Consider the following 17159-nt stretch of genomic DNA (forward strand, 5'->3'; position numbering starts at 1 on the left):
GGTAAAATGGCCCCTCCCCTCTATCGGGTGTTTTTCACTTGCGGATAATCAAATCTGAGACTTCCTCATTACCAGGAGTATCTCAACCGCGTTCGCCCAACAAATATGTCTATTATGCTTTTCACCACTAGACCAAACCCCATGGGTCTCGCACCTCTCTTTTTCTCAACAGGTCCTCTTTTCTTCTTGGGTAAAATTAATTAAGTGAAGACCATTAGTTGTGTATTGAAAGTAATGAAGGATAAATATATTTGTTTCCTGTCAATTAGAGCCTTTGATTGACTACAGAAACTATAAGATAGATGCTAATGACAACTGATTTATGACGTATGTGTATGCATGTACATAAAGTCATGAATCAAATCCATGTCAACTACGTACGAATACTGATACCAATCATCACAGGTATACCGGCGCAATACACATTGCCCTAACAGAAGAGTGCATAGCACGTGTCTGTTTGATCTTCTTCTTTTTTCTTTTGTTTTCACACGCCCGCACAGCACACATATAAACAGAAGCATCACTTCAGGCTACATCCGAAAGAATCCAAAAAGTTCCGAGAAAGGACCCCTTGATTAATCGACCACTGAAGCAATTCCAATTCCAATTCCAATTCGTTCTTCTAGAATTAGGATTAGACAAAAACCACTACTAGACGATCCTCGTCACCAGCTGTGCAAAAACCCTTTCTTTTTCACGTATATGAAATAAAAACACCTTGTAATAAAAACATAGATGTTGGCTTCATTTTTTCTTTGAAGACCTTCACGGATGTAATTCTTCATGTTTTGTGACATCTTCGAGCTCAAATAACTTTGTATGCGAAATACATCGATCTTCTCGTATTCTCTCTGTCATAATTGACAGTTTCATTATCATATATAATTGAGATTTAAGAGAAAACATGAAGTGTAAACAAATTGCGGCGATTTTAACCAAAACTTTTATTTATCTCACAAGTACATCACTCTACTGCGAGGAACAGTACCAAAACTTTTATTAATTGTTGATCACGCTAATATAGATTGTGCTTGCCATTTGCTATTTGATGATCATTATTACACTATAACACTAAATAGGAGAAGGCCAATTACTAGATGCGAAGAGCACCTCGTAGTAAATACAAATTTTAAAAAGGAACAAGTCAAAACAAAACAAAACAAAACAAAGTCATCTTCAAAAGTAGTTAGTTAACTAATAAGATGCTAACTTGCAAATGACCAAGTCCAGTTCATCTAGCTCCTCTTCACCATCAGTAGCATATTCCACTCATGTCAACCCATCACCGCATAATTCTGTGTTCATTAATCATTATCAAACCCTAGCTTGCTTTCTCATCATAAACCATAACCCTGGAAACACTGACCTAATTTCGACACACCAATCATCCAAAGCAAAGAAAGAATAAAAGGGAAACACACAACACATTGCCGAACCCAATATGTATGTTCTTGCTGAAGTGCATGCAGCTTTACAATCATTTCCCATAATCACTGGCAAAGCTATAAGACATTATTTCATTCTTTGTCTGCTAAAGCTTACCATCAAAATTTCGGCTGCCAGGTATATGACGATCTGAATGAACCAGATGGAAGGAAATGATTGGTCCGGTTAGGTTCTTTCTAGAGCTAAGCATCCCTTTTACATTTTCTTTTTTATTTTGTTTCCAAATGTGGAAAGTTAAGGTTTTCGTGAACTCTCTGCTGTGCACATTCCTTGCTCTCGTAGCTCGATAAAGAAGGGTTAGGGCATGCATATACTCCACTCTTTTTTGCGAGCCCCTAATTGGTCGAAACTTCAACTCTTTTTAAGCCCTTTCTTAGCTGCTCATCACTTTTTTTACCTATATTCTTTACGTCACATTCTTTACAGCCAAACTCCATTTGGTCACATGGAATTTTCTTTTCGAACTCGATGAAAGCTATTTGACTTGCTCATAATTAAACTATGCGTATGAAAACGAAACTTCTTTCGGTGGAGCTAGCTAGCTAACGAAGGTTCCTGTCCATGATTAGGGTTTCGCTTTCACATTGCCTTTTATAAAACAAATCTGTATACTTCAAGTTCAGTTAGATACAACTAGATCGAAGAAACATTTCATGCATGCTATATATTTGTGGTCTCGATCGATCTCTGATGTTCATCCTTTTCCTTTTGATTAAGTGTACGTACCTAACGTACATTATGTTGTAATTCGTAGCTATTGGTTATTTGATATTATCATATATTAAGTCTGAAATTATCAAGAATGAGTGCTCTTTCTTCCTTTATATGTTTATTTTTTGTTTTAAATACATAACCTGTTACTAGTTCATAAGGTCGGGGAAGAAATGTATACATAAAAGGCCATGAAAGGTAGATCTCTTCCTCTTCATATTTCTTTATTATATTTGTTATATATAATAGAAGTGATTGTATAAACAAAGAACCCGCATCGATCACTTTGACATATATAGATGTAGCTGACAAGATAATTAGGATGAAATTAGTATGATAATCCATGATCGATCGAGTTAACAGTTCTAATATTGCTTCATGTTCCCACAACAGTATAAGTATATTGATCTTATGGTTAATTTACTTTCAACTGGTCACTCTTTTATATAAATGCTAAAATGCATTTTGTTTTATGTAAGACTTATTCGATATATGTGCTTGAGTTTCTGAAAGGGACTAAAGTTGGGTTGACATTTACCGTTACGTTTTTCAGTAATTTCAATTGCAACATGGACGAATAGGGTGATCATATCGAAAGAGAATTTGAATATTTTCGATCAAAATGCTGTACAGAATCTATGTATCTTTATATATACCTTTTGGTTTTACAGCTAATGATTTATGTTTTCCAACTATCTAACTATATGTATTCCAGTGAAACAAGGAAAGTAGAAGTTCTTCTTGGATTTCGATGATCGCTGCCTTCTACCCGATTTCACATATCTACTTTCATATATACATGGAACACTATTTCACACTGTAAAGTCCTGCTAGCTAAGCTTGAAAGTTACATTCTTTGAAAGAAGAGCAACACATAGTTATCAAGGCCAAAATTAAGGACTATTCATATGATTTGCTTATGACATCTACGATATGATTTCTTATGCAAACATAATATTTCATGTATCTAGTCTCTACATGGAATTCTTTGTCTCCTTTCATAATCTTTCAACGCCATCATATATATATATATATTCTCTTGATTAATAACTTAAACCATATGTATATGGTTGTTCTATAACAAAACTACCATTCGATTATGAGGTTATGTGAGGACATGTCTAGCTCAAATGTCAAAGCTTACAGGCAAAACTACCTTTCAATCATAATACTCAATGAATCATCTTCGATGACGTGCACTATTTTAGGATATTAGGCTAAGCACGATTCATTAGCTAAATGGAATGAGCTCTTCAAAACATGACACTAGATCTGAGTGAAATGCTGTTGACAACAATTTTCAGTTTCATAAAGGACTTTCACCTAAATAGTAAAGCACCCGATCGAGTTGAACTTTGCCAAAAAAACCTGACTCTTCAATACATGTCAGCAAAAGTCTGAAATTGTACTATGAGCCATCATGTGATTGCTGGTCAGGGTGAAAATAGACCAGGCTTCATATTCACTCCAGTGGTCTTGTAGCTAATAGCTGGTAATAAACACCTACACTTTCTGTGATATTTATGTTCTAAGCTGAATGGTCTGAAGTGAACCCTAAAAGTTACAGAGGCTCCAAGCCTGAAGAAGAAGATGCGGGAACTATCATACGGTAAAATCCAAAATGCATTGAATTTTGAACCTCTGTAGATTGATGATCAAAGTGATCAGTGACACAGTCCAGCCCACAAATATGCGCACATATTTTAGCTGAGGCAACTCATATCACTCATACAAATTGCAATACAATAATGATTATACTTCACAACTAAACACCAATAAAAATGACAAAGTAATAATATATTTAAAAGGGAGCAAGATAATAGCCCTGGGACATTGCATTATAAAAATGAATGTGTCTTTTTCCCTACTTTGTCTTTATTATATGATATCATCATCACTCCCAATATTAGTGAATACTACTCCCACTCATTATTACTCATATAAATTCCCTCTCCTAGTAGCTCAAAGTCACAAAACCTACAACAACAAACCCATTGCAATTTGGCTACTCAGTTTCAGTGTATGTGTCTGTTACTCTTCCCTTTTGCTTTGTAGATATTTGTCAGGCTTCTCTGTTCCAAAGTTTGTGACTTTTCAAAGAGAGAAGATTGCGGGTTTTAGAGAATGTATGCAGAGACTGGGCTCTTGTTCCCCTATTTCCAGAACGCCCCTCAAGACTTTCAGCAGTTGGAGGAGTTCTGCAGGAACCAGGTATCCACTGCTTCAATGGTAACCCTCTTTCTCTTTTCACACATACTTGTATGCTTTTAACTCTTAATTACATGAATTTGTGATATTTATGTTCGATTTTCTTGTGGATTTTGCTTGATCTGCATTGATTTGATTGTTTATGAGATGGGTTTGAGCTGATTCAACAGAAAGATGTTTGCTTGGCCTTGGTGTATTCTCTGTCTAAGAACACTGAAATTTTTTGTTTGTTTCTTGGGAAAATGGGATTTTGATGCAAAAGTATAATCTTTTGATAATCTTTGTGCTATTGGATTTGTTTAAAGAGTGAATAATTTTGGTGAAATAGTTGCCTTGTTTATTATAATTTGAGTTAGGAAGAGAAGAGAAATAGGGACAAAAAGGGGAAAAGGTCTACAGTTAATGGTGAATTTGAGATATTTGACAATTGAAGAACACTTTTTTTTTGTTTGGATGTGAATTGAAGAACACTTGAGTCTCATCATCTATAACCAAATCTTTACACTTATAAGGATAATTCATCATAACTATGTTTCTCTCCTGCTTTATTCCATGGGGGAAGGGATTCTCTCCATTTTTCTGAATCCAAAACACTAAGGGTTTTAATTTTACAGTAACTGGGTTTTAGCAAATTGGAGAAAGAAAAAGGAAAAGAAATTTCGATGTTTTTGTTGGCTTTATTTGCCCAGGGCATGCATGAGAACAGCTGGAGCTAGCTTTATGAGCTGGATCTGGAAAAGGATAAAAGTGGAAGTTGTTTACTTGTAAACGTTTCATACTTCCGTGCTCTATAATTTCTCTTTTTTCTCTGCTAGTAGCCTAGTAGTGTCTAGACTTGTGGTTGGAAGTTTATCTTTTTCACCATTTTCACACTAATGCTAAACTGGGAAAGAGAGGGGGAAAAGGGTATAAGAAAGGTAAAAAGTGTTCATCTTCATGGTCCTCATTGATTTTACTTTTGGTATTAAAAAACTGCACTTTTGGAGTGGAATTCATATCAATATCTTAAGCCATGTTCGTCTGTATTTTATGTACTGCTGCTTGCAATGTTTTGCTCGATGGCGGGCCAATATCTTAGTCCTCAACTGAATCTGCATTCATAAGGATCATATATATGATCTTCAAATTACAAAGTCATATGCTTTCTGTTTGTTCTTGAGCCTCTTGCTAAATGCTAATACTTCCAACTAATTGTTCTCATCTACTACTATATGTCTAATAGGAATAAAATTTAAAGTTCATAAACACTAATTGACTCTATTTCACCTGGAATGATAATCGTCTCCTGAAGGTTCCGATGAATCTTGGTATTGGTTTTCTGATTTTGATTGTCCTTTGTCTATAGCAGAATAACCTTGTAGAGGCCTCCATGATATCAGAATACGACCTGGGAGGAGATTGGGATCTATTTAAAGCTCCTGAGCCTATCATTGAAGAACCCGTTCTTGGTCTGGATCCTATGGCGGCATTCTCAATGATGTCTGTTGGGGAAGATGTCATCTCCTCTCAAGGACTCAAGGCTGCAGACATTGAATCACTTCAAAGTGAACAGCTATTGGATGATGCTTTCTATGACAAGGATATCCTAGAAAAGGATCCAGCAGAAACACCACTTTCTGAGGTCCTTGATATCAAAATGCCTGATATGGGGACAGATGGAATTCAAGTTCAAGAAGACAAACCACTTCGTAACATACAATTCCAGAAAAGTGGTAGCTCAGGATGCCTAAGCTCAATGGAGTGGATGCAAGGAGCTTCAACGAACCCTAATTTTATGGAGTTACCCGGAATGGATTTTGCTACTGCTTATGGGATTCGGAGGGCATTTAGTGAAGGAGATATCAAGGTCAGATATAGTTAGTTAAGTTGTTTTTTTTTATGTTCATTCTAGTAGAATCAGTATATATAACTTCGTACAAGGTCAAGACTGGCACTTATGTATAACATAGATTGGGCTGAGGCATAATATGATTAAAGGAGACACCGATATCTTGATAATCTGTGAATCTCTTATCAAAATTAGAGACAGCCTATTCAGTCTATTGAAACCCCCTTCCTCACAGATGAATGCATGTGCAACTGATGTCCAGAAATCAGGGAATCATTTCAGAGATAGGATCTCTGAGCACTTCAAATGCATCAATAATATCGTTTATTTGCAGTCAAGCTCTGCTCAATGATTGACTTTGTACCAAAGTCTGAGAAATGTTTAGACATGTCTGGCCATTTTCACAGGATGGGGATGGGTCATTGATACTGAGTTTTTATGACAGACACTTGGTAGCTGTAACATAAGCCTCGTCCATCCTCCTCTTGAGCGGTCAATTATAATCACCAACTGCACCACCGAGGCACGCATGGAAAAACTTTCAAGATACAGGAACAAGAAGTCAAAGAGGAACTTTGGAAGGAAAATCAAGGTAAATCCTGATCATTAGTGCTTCTCTTATATTATTTTGGATTACATTGAATTAATACGGTATACAGAAACAAATCATAGCAAGATAGAGTCAAGGTTCAGGACTGCATATCCGTGTACAAGAAAAAGTAACATTTGTCTTATTACTGCTATATTTATACTGCACACTCTCAAACTATTATGATATCAGATTTTTTTACGATATTAGATGGCCGGCATAGTGAACAACCGTTATCTGTTTGTTATGTTACATGTCTTTTCATTGGATATTCCTTGGGTTCTTTGTGAGGGATTAAGTTGATTAATGTTGCAACTTCCCTCAGTTCCCTGGGGCTTTTGAGCTATATGCATGGATGCTTCGCCAGTAGTAACTTAAATTGCTGCACTAGGCATGCTGTTGTAACCATGAGTGTTCCATGTCCACTTCAAAAACCAAGATTCATGTCCGTCAGAATATGCATAAATTTTGATGCTTTAATTGGTGGAACAGCATCTTAAGTTTCATATCTACTAGCTTTCATTGCTGAAACCTTATTGAAGAAACTAATGAAATGCTTCTCTTTCAGTATGCGTGCAGGAAGGCTCTTGCAGACAACCAGCCGAGGATCCGTGGAAGGTTTGCAAAGACTGAAGAATCAACTCATGCCAAGAGGCAGTAACTGTTGACATATTATGATTACAATGTAGGAATGAAGTAGCTGCTAGGTTCCAAAGATGTAATATGGAAGAGATCAGTAGTGGTATCAAGCATGGCGTGATGTAGTAGACTTGGACTCAGTTTAGGTGCTCAATAAACCAGACTCCTCCTCCCCCCTTCAAAATCCTGCTTAGTATTTCATCCCTTTCTTGCTGTAGTGACCTTCTCTCTACTCTTAGACGTGCATGGCCAGTTTCAGGTGTAAATAGGGTATGCTAAATAAACCGGGGAAGCAAAACCAGTTCTACTTGTTCATATTATATATGGTATGAAGGAAAATTTTGTGGTTCCTCAGTGTAGCTATGAATTGCTGGTAGAGATAGTTTATTTTAAAGGGTTGTTTTTGTTTCTTGTGAATGAGGCTATTACTTTTACTTCCCTGATCCATACAACACTGTTATATTTGACAGTCATCTGTTAATATCGTACTACCTGGTATACTGAACCTCTGGACTGGTTCAACTATGAACACAACATTTTAGCACGCAGATAGATCAAGTGCAACTACTTGGATGATAACTTGTGTTTTCTCCCTTTGGGATAACCAGGTATTTGCGCCAGGTACAGATCACCCGGTATTGGTGATCCTGCAAGTAAGACAATGTTGTTTTCGGGCCTGCTGGTAGTTTTGGCTGACGCCGGAGGATGTGCAAAAACGTTGCTATGAAGTCTGAAGATTTTTTATAAGAGGTTGTTCTAGTTTCTTTACTAGAAGTTCTGAACCACCTTCTCCTGTTCTTTTGGTCATCACTAGTTTCAGTATGCGTGTCACTCGCTGCAAACACAAAGCGCCATACAAGGTCTTTTGTTGCAGAGTTCCATTTATGCAACAAAGTACACCTGTTGCCTTCTGCTATTACAGAATGCTAGCCCTTTTGCTCAGAAACCATAACACTGTACCAACCAAATCCCAAAGGACATGGAAAGCTAGCTCCTCCTCCTCTCATTTTGTGCACTCAGTAACCAGCTCTGTGATTTCGGGTCCCACATCTTCGAAGTCGCACAGTAAGTTTCCCTGGTCTTATTTCTTCTTCTCTGTCTCTCTCCCATCAAAAACCTCAGAAAAAAAAGCAACTCCTTCCAGACCCAAATGTATGTAAGCTCATCGGAGACAATAAGTGCAGCAAAACGTGGGCACGAGGACTCAACGTATTACAACCAACTGAACCATGTAAACCAACATTACCCAAAAAAGGAAACTTTCCCCGCATTTTTGGAAGAAGCTCACTAGCTCACACAGACATGTATGTATTCCCATCCATAGCTCAAGCTCAACCAGACTTCATATTTGTTTCTTCTTCTACTACATCTACAGGTGGTCAACTCTCAGCGTATTATGACAGAGCAATAAGGCGCCACTCTCTCACACGATCCAACTTGGTATTCCAAATTAACGGCTGCCATGATCGTCATTATATCCTTCTGCTTTCTCTGGATGATAAACAATTGCACTAAAAATCCCAAAACAACTTCGTTGGTGATATCTCCATATGCCACTACTTCTCTACACGACCACAATCCAAAGAAGCCGGACTCTGTTCGTTTTTCAAATACCCACCTCTAGTACCCACCTCTAACACCCACCAATACTTACAAACTCAAAATCACTGCTGTCAAAGGACCATAGACGCAGAGGTCAAGGCCATTCCCTTCTTCACTTTTTCAGAAACAGAGAACATTTCAACCCGCATAACCAACCCTTTTGACAACCATGAAAATCGAAGAAATATGAAATCTTCATGCTCACAAACAAAGAGCATCACTCAATCGTCCACAAATTTCTTCTAGTCAACTAGATTCAGATCGTCGAGTTGGTCCGAGAACTAACAGTGAATTAGAGGGTTTTATATATGTAAAGGATTAAGATTTAGATACCATAATGGTAACAGTACGTGTTCCACGACATGGAGGATATACCAAAAATAACCCCAACCCCAGGAAATTGGTGGGAAAAATTTCGTGCTCTTCCCTCCCGTGAAGATTTTCATTTCTCAGATTTCGTACTTCAAAACCCTATCCTCCTTATCATGATTCGTAACACTATAGAAATCATAACGAAATGATGAAAATGAAAAAGAAAAAAGAGAGAATAAAGTTCAATAATTTCCGACCCTGCCGCCCATATATCTCCGATCACCACCACCAAATTTACAGAAAATTCATCAACTACAATTCTTGAACCAAAACCCATTAAAATTTTCATCTCTCAACTTGCCCATACTCCTCCAACCCCAAAAAGATGAAAACACTGTGGATTAATTTCAGTCTCATTGTACCAAGTTAAAACCTTCAGCCAAGAACTTGCAGCTTTCAAAAACCGACCGACTCCCACTACAAATCGACCTAACTTCGCACTAAAATCATTTCTATGTGCACAAATTCAACTCATTTTATCAAATCCCACAACCCAAATCGACTCAAAACCAATAACCATAGAAATTGGACACCCGCATTGTAGCTCAAAGTTTCCAACTTTCGTGGAACAAAAAAAAACCATGGCAAACCCAAAATGAATAGTCAAATTCATAAATTAAACACCATATATTGGCCATGACCACCATTGCTCTGAAGAATTTGTGCTCTAAACACGTAATGCGCACGTTAGCAACTCACACCCTTCTCTCTCCTCTCTCTCTCTCTAAAATAAAAAAGAGATAAAACAGAGAGAAACAAACACATCGAAGAAGAGAAAAAGCCTCCTACTTTTTTCTCCAGTGTTATCTAAATCTCTCTCTCTGCTACTCACAACAAAAATTTCAACTTCCCGATTTTGGCATTGTCAAACTTTTAAATTCCATTTCTCTCCCTCCGTCTCTGTCTCCTCATTCCTTCCTCTGTAGCAGTTGGGTGGAGAGAGAGAGAGAGAGAGAAACAATAGATCCCTATTTCCCTTATCCAATTTCCGATCCCCGGCCACTCTCCGGTGGCCCCAGTTAGGGTTCTCAGTAAAGTTCGAGTCTTTTCCGGGGGAGAAATTCTGGGCAGGTCGTGGTTTTCGTCGATTTCTGCTCTGTTCTGGGTTTTTTTTTGTTGAACATTTTGTTTTGTTCAATTTGGGGATTAGGGTTTATTGGGAAATTGGGGGTTTGTTGAGGTGAATTGAGGAAGTAGATTATGCGGGAGTGACAGTGTTGTAACGATGATTATCAAGAAGAATCTCAAATCGCAAATGCCGAGTTTGAAACGGTGCAAATTGGGCGATTCCGAGGAGGAAGACAGCTCCGCCGGCAAGAAGAAGAGGAGGACCGGCGGGTATTACCCGCTCAATTTGCTCGGCGAGGTCGCGGCGGGGATTATTCCGGTGAGCTTCCGCGGCTTGCTTGCGGAGAAGGGCGGGTTCTCGTGGTGCACGGAAGTGTCGTGCTCGCCGCCGGAGGCGGAGGAGGCGGTGGTGGTGGTGGTGGAGTCGAGATCGAATAAGGCGAGGAAAACGAAGGCGGCTGCGGCGGAGGAGTCGCGGCCGCCGCTGGTGAGGACTTCGAGGGGGCGCGTGCAGGTGCTGCCGTCGAGGTTTAATGACTCGGTGATCGAGAATTGGAGGAAAGAGAGTAAAACTAGTGTGAGGGAGAGCAATGTGGAAGATGAGAGGGTGAGTTTGAGGCCGCAGAGAAATGGGAAGAAGGTGAAGAGTAATGCTGGATATGGCTCCAAGAAGTATTCGGGTTATTATGAAGAAGAAGAAGAAGAAGAGGAGGAGGAGGTGGAGGAAGTAGAAGAAGAGGAAGAAGAGTGTGTGGCGTATAAGAGTTATAAGAAGTATAACTCGGGCTCAAGGAGTACACTCACTTCAGTGCATGAGCATTTGGGGGTTGGAGATGACAAGTGTGAGGTTGTGGAGATTATTGATGAGGAAGAAGAAGAAGATGAGTTAGAGGGTGCAGTGAGGATGGAGCAGAGGAAGGATGGGTTGTATGGACCGGAAGATTTTTATTCCGGCGACTTAGTTTGGGCGAAGCCAGGGAAAAAGGAGCCGTTTTGGCCGGCCATTGTTATTGATCCAATGACACAAGCGCCGGAGTTGGTTTTGAGGGCTTGCATACCTGATGCAGCTTGTGTCATGTTTTTCGGGTACTCTGGGAATGAGAACCAAAGGGTATGGATTGTTTCTCTATTTGGAGTTTACTATATATGGGACTGGTGTTATTAATGCATAGGAGAGTGGTTATTTGATAGTATTATTTGTGTGATCTTGAGCAGGATTATGCCTGGGTCAAAAGGGGATCGCTTTTTCCATTTATGGATTATATAGACAGGTTTGTGGTTGTTTCGGTTTTAATAAGTATCTGAATTGCAATTTAGTGAACCCTGTTGTGGTTATGTATTTCTTGGCATGATGTAGGTTCAAAGAGCAGTCTGAACTGGGCAACTGCAAGCCTTGTGATTTCCAGATGGCAACTGAGGAGGCATTTTTGGTGGAACAGGGGTTTACAGAGAAGTTGTTAGCAGATATTAACATGGCAGCTGGGAACCCAGTGTATGATGAAACTCTATCCAGAGGAGTTCAAGAGGCTACTGGTTCCAATCATGATCTTGACTATCACTTTGTGGACCAGGCGAGTTCTCCTAAGAGATTAGACTTATTTTCCTTCTTCATGTTGTGTAATTACTAGGAAAAAACATCAACACAGAATTGCCCAAACATTATGGAATAGATCAATTTAAATGAATAGCATATCTGGGTTTAATGGACCTTTTTCTATTCTTTACTTTGTTCGTGAGATTGTATCAGAATTGGTCTTTTTGCTTAGGAATTCAATTGAGGTGTTCACACAACATTAGTTTCTCCATTATAGTCAGGAAAATATATCAACTATTTGGAAAGGCCATTTGTCATTGAAATTTTATTTATCTTCATGCAGGACATCTACCAGACGAAGAAAGACCCAAGAGCCTGTGAAAGCTGCGGCTCTAAACTCAAAATTCCAAAGAAAATGAAGATTCCTTCTGGAGGCCAAATCCTTTGTAAAACATGTGCTAAGGTAGGGTTTGAGCGACCTGCGTAATTTGGGTGTTCTGATGTTAGTTTTAAATTGGTCTCTGGCATTCTGGATTGTTTATTGTTCATATTTCATGACCTTATTTTTTGACAGTTAACAAAATCAAAACATGTTTGTGGCATATGCAAGAAGTGGAATCAGCCTGAAAGTGGAACTTGGGTAAGAAACCTATATGTAATGCTAGGGTTGTGAAATTATGCTCTTTATTATAACTGATGTTCCTTATTAACTCTGTTTAACTCTACTTTGAGCAGGTCCGGTGTGATGGTTGCAGAGTATGGGTGCATGCAGAATGTGATAGAATTAACACAAATTATTTTAAGGTGCATACACCATACCTAATATCATTAATTTTTCACTCAGTTTGCATAATGAATGTGTTAAGATTTGCTGACTTTGTTGTTTCTTTTTGGCAGACATGCACCGATTATTTCTGCCCTCCTTGCAAAGTAAAGTTTAACTTTGAATTGTCAGATTCTGAAAAGGAGCAACCTAAAGTCAAGTAAGTCTAATGTAATTCATTTGTTGAAGGTTCTGTTGTTAAGTATTTTATGGATAAGAATGTTGCAATACCAATCTGTTATCTCTGGTCCTTGACGTTTATTGAATATCTGGTGCAGGTCTAATAAAAATGAGGCACAATTGGTGCTGCCTAACAAGGTTACTGTCCTCTGTAACAGTGTGGAAGGCATATACTTTCCAAGTCTTCACTCGTAAGCATACGATTGGCTTCTCTTTTGCCTTTTTTAGTTCTCTCTTGGAAAGTTATATTTTGAAGTTTTCATAGTGTTAATTATATTCTTGTCTTTTCTCTGTGATTCATCTATATCCGTTTCTCTTATGTGTCAGTGTTGTGTGCAAGTGTGGGTACTGCGGGACAGAAAAGCAAGCGCTCAGTGAATGGGAGCGACACACAGGTTCCAAGTCCAGAAACTGGAGGACGAGTGTCAGAGTTAAAGGCTCCTTACTGGCACTGGAACAATGGGTCTGAACTATACTCTCAGATAATTTGTTTTCCTTTTCCTGTCTAGTAGTATGCCAGTGGCCTCTCAGACATCAAATGTTGTTAATGCAAATCTCATTTGACTATGCAGATGCTACAGTTAGCAGAGATTCATGAAAATGCTCTCGTGTCTGTTAAACCACCTAAACGACCTTCTATAAAAGAACGAAAGCAGAAGCTGCTTACGTTTTTGCAAGGTTCTTTTCTTTTGTACTTTTGGCCATATGAATGTATTTATCAATAACCAGGTGGGGAGAAGTAAACTAATCACATTTCCCTGGTTGCTATGACAGAAAAATATGAACCTGTTTATGCAAAGTGGACAACAGAACGATGTGCCGTATGTAGATGGGTTGAAGATTGGGACTACAACAAAATCATTATATGCAACAGGTATCGACCTTGTTGTCTTTTCATTATATCATGATGGCTGACAAGCAACTGTTAGATGCCCTTCATTGTTATAAAGGCAAATATTTGATGTTTTATACATCATTCAGATGTCAAATAGCTGTTCATCAAGAATGCTATGGAGCAAGACATGTTCGGGACTTCACTTCGTGGGTGTGCAAAGCTTGTGAAAAACCAGAAGTCAAGAGAGAATGTTGCCTATGTCCTGTTAAAGGCAATTCTCTTCCTCGAGTGGATTTGTTGAGTTCTTTTGTTTGCCATATTAATAAAAGTTTTGTTTGCTATCATGATCTGGTTTTCTGATGTGGTCTTCTTCATGCTGCTGGCCCTCAGGAGGTGCATTAAAGCCAACTGATATCGAGACATTGTGGGTTCATATTACATGCGCTTGGTTCAGACCTGAAGTGTCATTTGCAAGTGATGAGAAAATGGAGCCTGCTCTTGGGATCTTGAGTATTCCGTCAAATTCTTTTGTCAAGGTGGATCATTTGTCCTTGTATATCTTTTAGATACATACATTGAAAATGACTTGACATCATGAGTATATTACTGAATCAAATTGAAACTAATCATATACGTGCATAGTTAAAATCTTCTGTAAAAGATAACAAGTTTCGCACCACAACATTGGAGAGTAACATAGGCCATATACATTGAATAATAAGAGTGTGTTTTGGGTTCATAGGTTTACAAATGATTCAGGATGCAGCCATTTAGCCTGATTCTACTTTGCATTTTAATCGCCATCTTATTTGACTGCTAATCAAAGGCTTTCTTTTGCCACATGTTCTTCAGATTTGTGTTATCTGTAAGCAAATTCATGGTTCATGCACACAATGTAGCAGGTGCTCTACTTATTACCATGCAATGTGTGCATCCAGGGCAGGGTACCGCATGGAGGTTAGACTTATGTCATTTTTTGGTCTGTTTTCACTATTGCTCTGTACTTTTGATGCTCGAGGAAGAATATTTCTTACTAAGTTCATACTCTGTCAATTTGTTCTGGTTTCTAAAGTTGTTGCATCTTTACATTTAATTGGCTCGACTATTTTCGTGAATGATATTGCTAATGAATGGATTCTTTATATGCAGTTGCATTCTTTAGAGAAAAATGGGAAACAGATTACAAAAATGGTTTCCTTTTGTGCTTATCACAGGTATGGATAGGCATTCCCTTAGTCTCTTATCTCAGATTTGCTCATATATTGTATATTTATTAATGCATCTGAATTCATGTCACCCGCCATATATTGTATTCCTAATTTTTTGTCCGTCACAAGTTATAGTTTGTTTGTTGCAGGGCTCCAAATCCAGATACGGTCTTAATAATACAGACTCCTCTAGGAGTGTTTTCAGCCAAAAGCCTTCTCCAGAGCAAGAAGAAGCCTGGTTCGAGTCTAATTTCATCTAATAGAACAAAGTTGGAGGAGATTCCAAATGTTGAAACCACTGAACCTGAGCCCGAGCCCAAGCCCGAGCCCGAGCCATTATCTTCTGCGAGGTGCCGAATATTTAAAAGATCGAAAGATAGTAGGAAGGTATTCAACTATGATATTCTCAGATTATGATACTATCACTATACACGTATATTTGATATATGTTTGACATGTTAATCCATAAATTGGGTAAAACACTAAACTTTAGCCAGCTTATGGTTTTGGTGGTAGGATTGCTGAATTATATAAACTTATCATGGGACATAATATTTATCAGGATGACATTGAATCACATAATGTGGCTGATCAGTGATATTCAAGTTTAAATAAGAAATGTAATTAGCTGTCTTTTCTCACTATTACTTTTTCTGATGGCCAGAGAACAGAAGAAGAAGCTGCTGCCCACCAAGTGATGGGACATTCCCATCATCCCTTGGAAGCAATTCGTAGTTTGAACAAATTCAGAGTAATATATTGTTTTTTATTGGATGGTATAATATATTGTTTTCATTCCTTTCAAAAACCATGTCTAACTCTAGATGATGTGTTTTCTTCTTCAACAGGTAGTAGAGGAACCTCTCACATTTTCATCTTTTAGAGAACGGCTTTACCATTTACAGGCTAGTATTTCTTTGTTATCCATTCAATACTTTTTGGTTTTTCTTTTCCTTTTCCTTAGTTTTCCTTTTCTTTCTTTTTCATGACTACTTTTGGTTGTGTGTGTGACTGCAGAGAACCGAAAATGATCGTGTTTGCTTTGGTAGATCTGGGATACATGGATGGGGTCTCTTTGCGCGTAGAAACATTCAAGAAGGAGAAATGGTAAGTAGCAACATTGGTCAAGTGTGTCAACATGCATATGCAACAGTTGCCCAGTGTTATTTTCAATTGAAAACAAAATGGACTAATAAGCATGTCTCTCTTTCAGGTTCTTGAATACCGTGGTGAACAGGTAAGGGGCAGTGTTGCAGATTTGAGGGAGGCCCGCTATAGATCAGAAGGCAAAGACTGCTACGTGAGTAGCTTCTTCGCAAGTGGTTTATCTTTCTGTTAAAAAATGATTAATTCTAGTTACGCCTGTTAAATTGTTTTTTAAAGGCTTATTTACACTTGTGTTCAGCTCTTTAAGATCTGCGAAGAAGTGGTAGTAGATGCCACTGATAAAGGAAATATAGCACGGCTTATCAATCATTCGGTAAGTTAATTATTCTGATGTTGGAAGCCCATTTTGCCTGGTGTTGACCTCTTAGGATCTCATACTCACTGTTCCGTGTATAGTGCATGCCCAATTGTTATGCGAGGATCATGAGTGTTGGTGATGAGGAAAGCCGGATAGTACTTATTGCAAAGACTAATGTATCTGCTGGTGACGAGCTAACGTATACATCTCACCTCTCTTCTCTCTCCCTCACTACTTCTACACATCTCTCTTCTCCGAGAGCTGGTTGTAATGTATTTGTTGTTTCTGGCTGTGGCAGGTATGATTACTTGTTTGATCCAAATGAGCCTGATGAGTTCAAAGTTCCCTGTCTATGTAAAGCTCCCAACTGCCGGAAATTCATGAATTAGTAGGAAGGACAATGATGATATATATGCAGTTTTCTTGCACTTGCACAGCCATTGTTTGCCCGCGAAGAACCAACACTAACCCATTTCCCTGCCCTCCGGGATGTCACAGTTCATATACCGAATTTGTTTTTTTTTTTTAAGGAAAAGAAAAAAGAAAGAAAAGTTGTACTCTTCTGCTTTTGTTTATATATTTTTGCGCGGACAAACTTCTAAGCTTAATAAAAGCTATAGTCTTGCCGGCTCTTTGGTTTTGGTCTGT

At 38.4% G+C, this 17159-nt stretch overlaps 2 protein-coding genes across 4 annotated transcripts; both read left to right on the forward strand.

Annotated features, from left to right (window-relative positions):
- The first annotated feature begins 4127 nt into the window (after positions 1-4127).
- Positions 4128-7773, forward strand: LOC126804069 (zinc finger protein HD1). 2 transcript variants are annotated; one of them, XM_050531834.1, is made up of 4 exons: positions 4128-4389; positions 5714-6214; positions 6642-6788; positions 7354-7773. In XM_050531834.1, exons 1-4 carry the CDS (start codon positions 4285-4287, stop codon positions 7444-7446), a joined length of 846 nt encoding a protein of 281 aa, XP_050387791.1. In that variant the 5' UTR covers positions 4128-4284; the 3' UTR covers positions 7447-7773. The 2 variants fall into 2 exon arrangements, with proteins under 2 accessions (XP_050387791.1, XP_050387792.1); XM_050531835.1 differs by having other exon boundaries at positions 4130-4389; positions 5717-6214.
- A 2343-nt stretch (positions 7774-10116) lies between these two features.
- LOC126804054 (histone-lysine N-methyltransferase ATX4) lies at positions 10117-17141 on the forward strand. Of its 2 annotated transcripts, XM_050531814.1 has the most exons (23): positions 10117-11577; positions 11682-11737; positions 11824-12037; positions 12344-12463; positions 12575-12640; positions 12736-12804; positions 12898-12983; positions 13102-13194; positions 13331-13466; positions 13576-13681; positions 13778-13877; positions 13985-14109; positions 14229-14374; positions 14691-14795; positions 14988-15052; positions 15196-15433; positions 15711-15797; positions 15895-15951; positions 16064-16153; positions 16260-16346; positions 16452-16526; positions 16610-16710; positions 16810-17141. In XM_050531814.1, exons 1-23 carry the CDS (start codon positions 10624-10626, stop codon positions 16898-16900), a joined length of 3267 nt encoding a protein of 1088 aa, XP_050387771.1. In that variant the 5' UTR covers positions 10117-10623; the 3' UTR covers positions 16901-17141. The 2 variants fall into 2 exon arrangements, with proteins under 2 accessions (XP_050387771.1, XP_050387772.1); XM_050531815.1 differs by lacking the exon at positions 12736-12804.
- Positions 17142-17159: the final 18 nt, after the last annotated feature.

Source organism: Argentina anserina, chromosome 7, assembly GCF_933775445.1.
Source record: "Argentina anserina chromosome 7, drPotAnse1.1, whole genome shotgun sequence".
Lineage (NCBI taxonomy): Eukaryota > Viridiplantae > Streptophyta > Magnoliopsida > Rosales > Rosaceae > Argentina > Argentina anserina.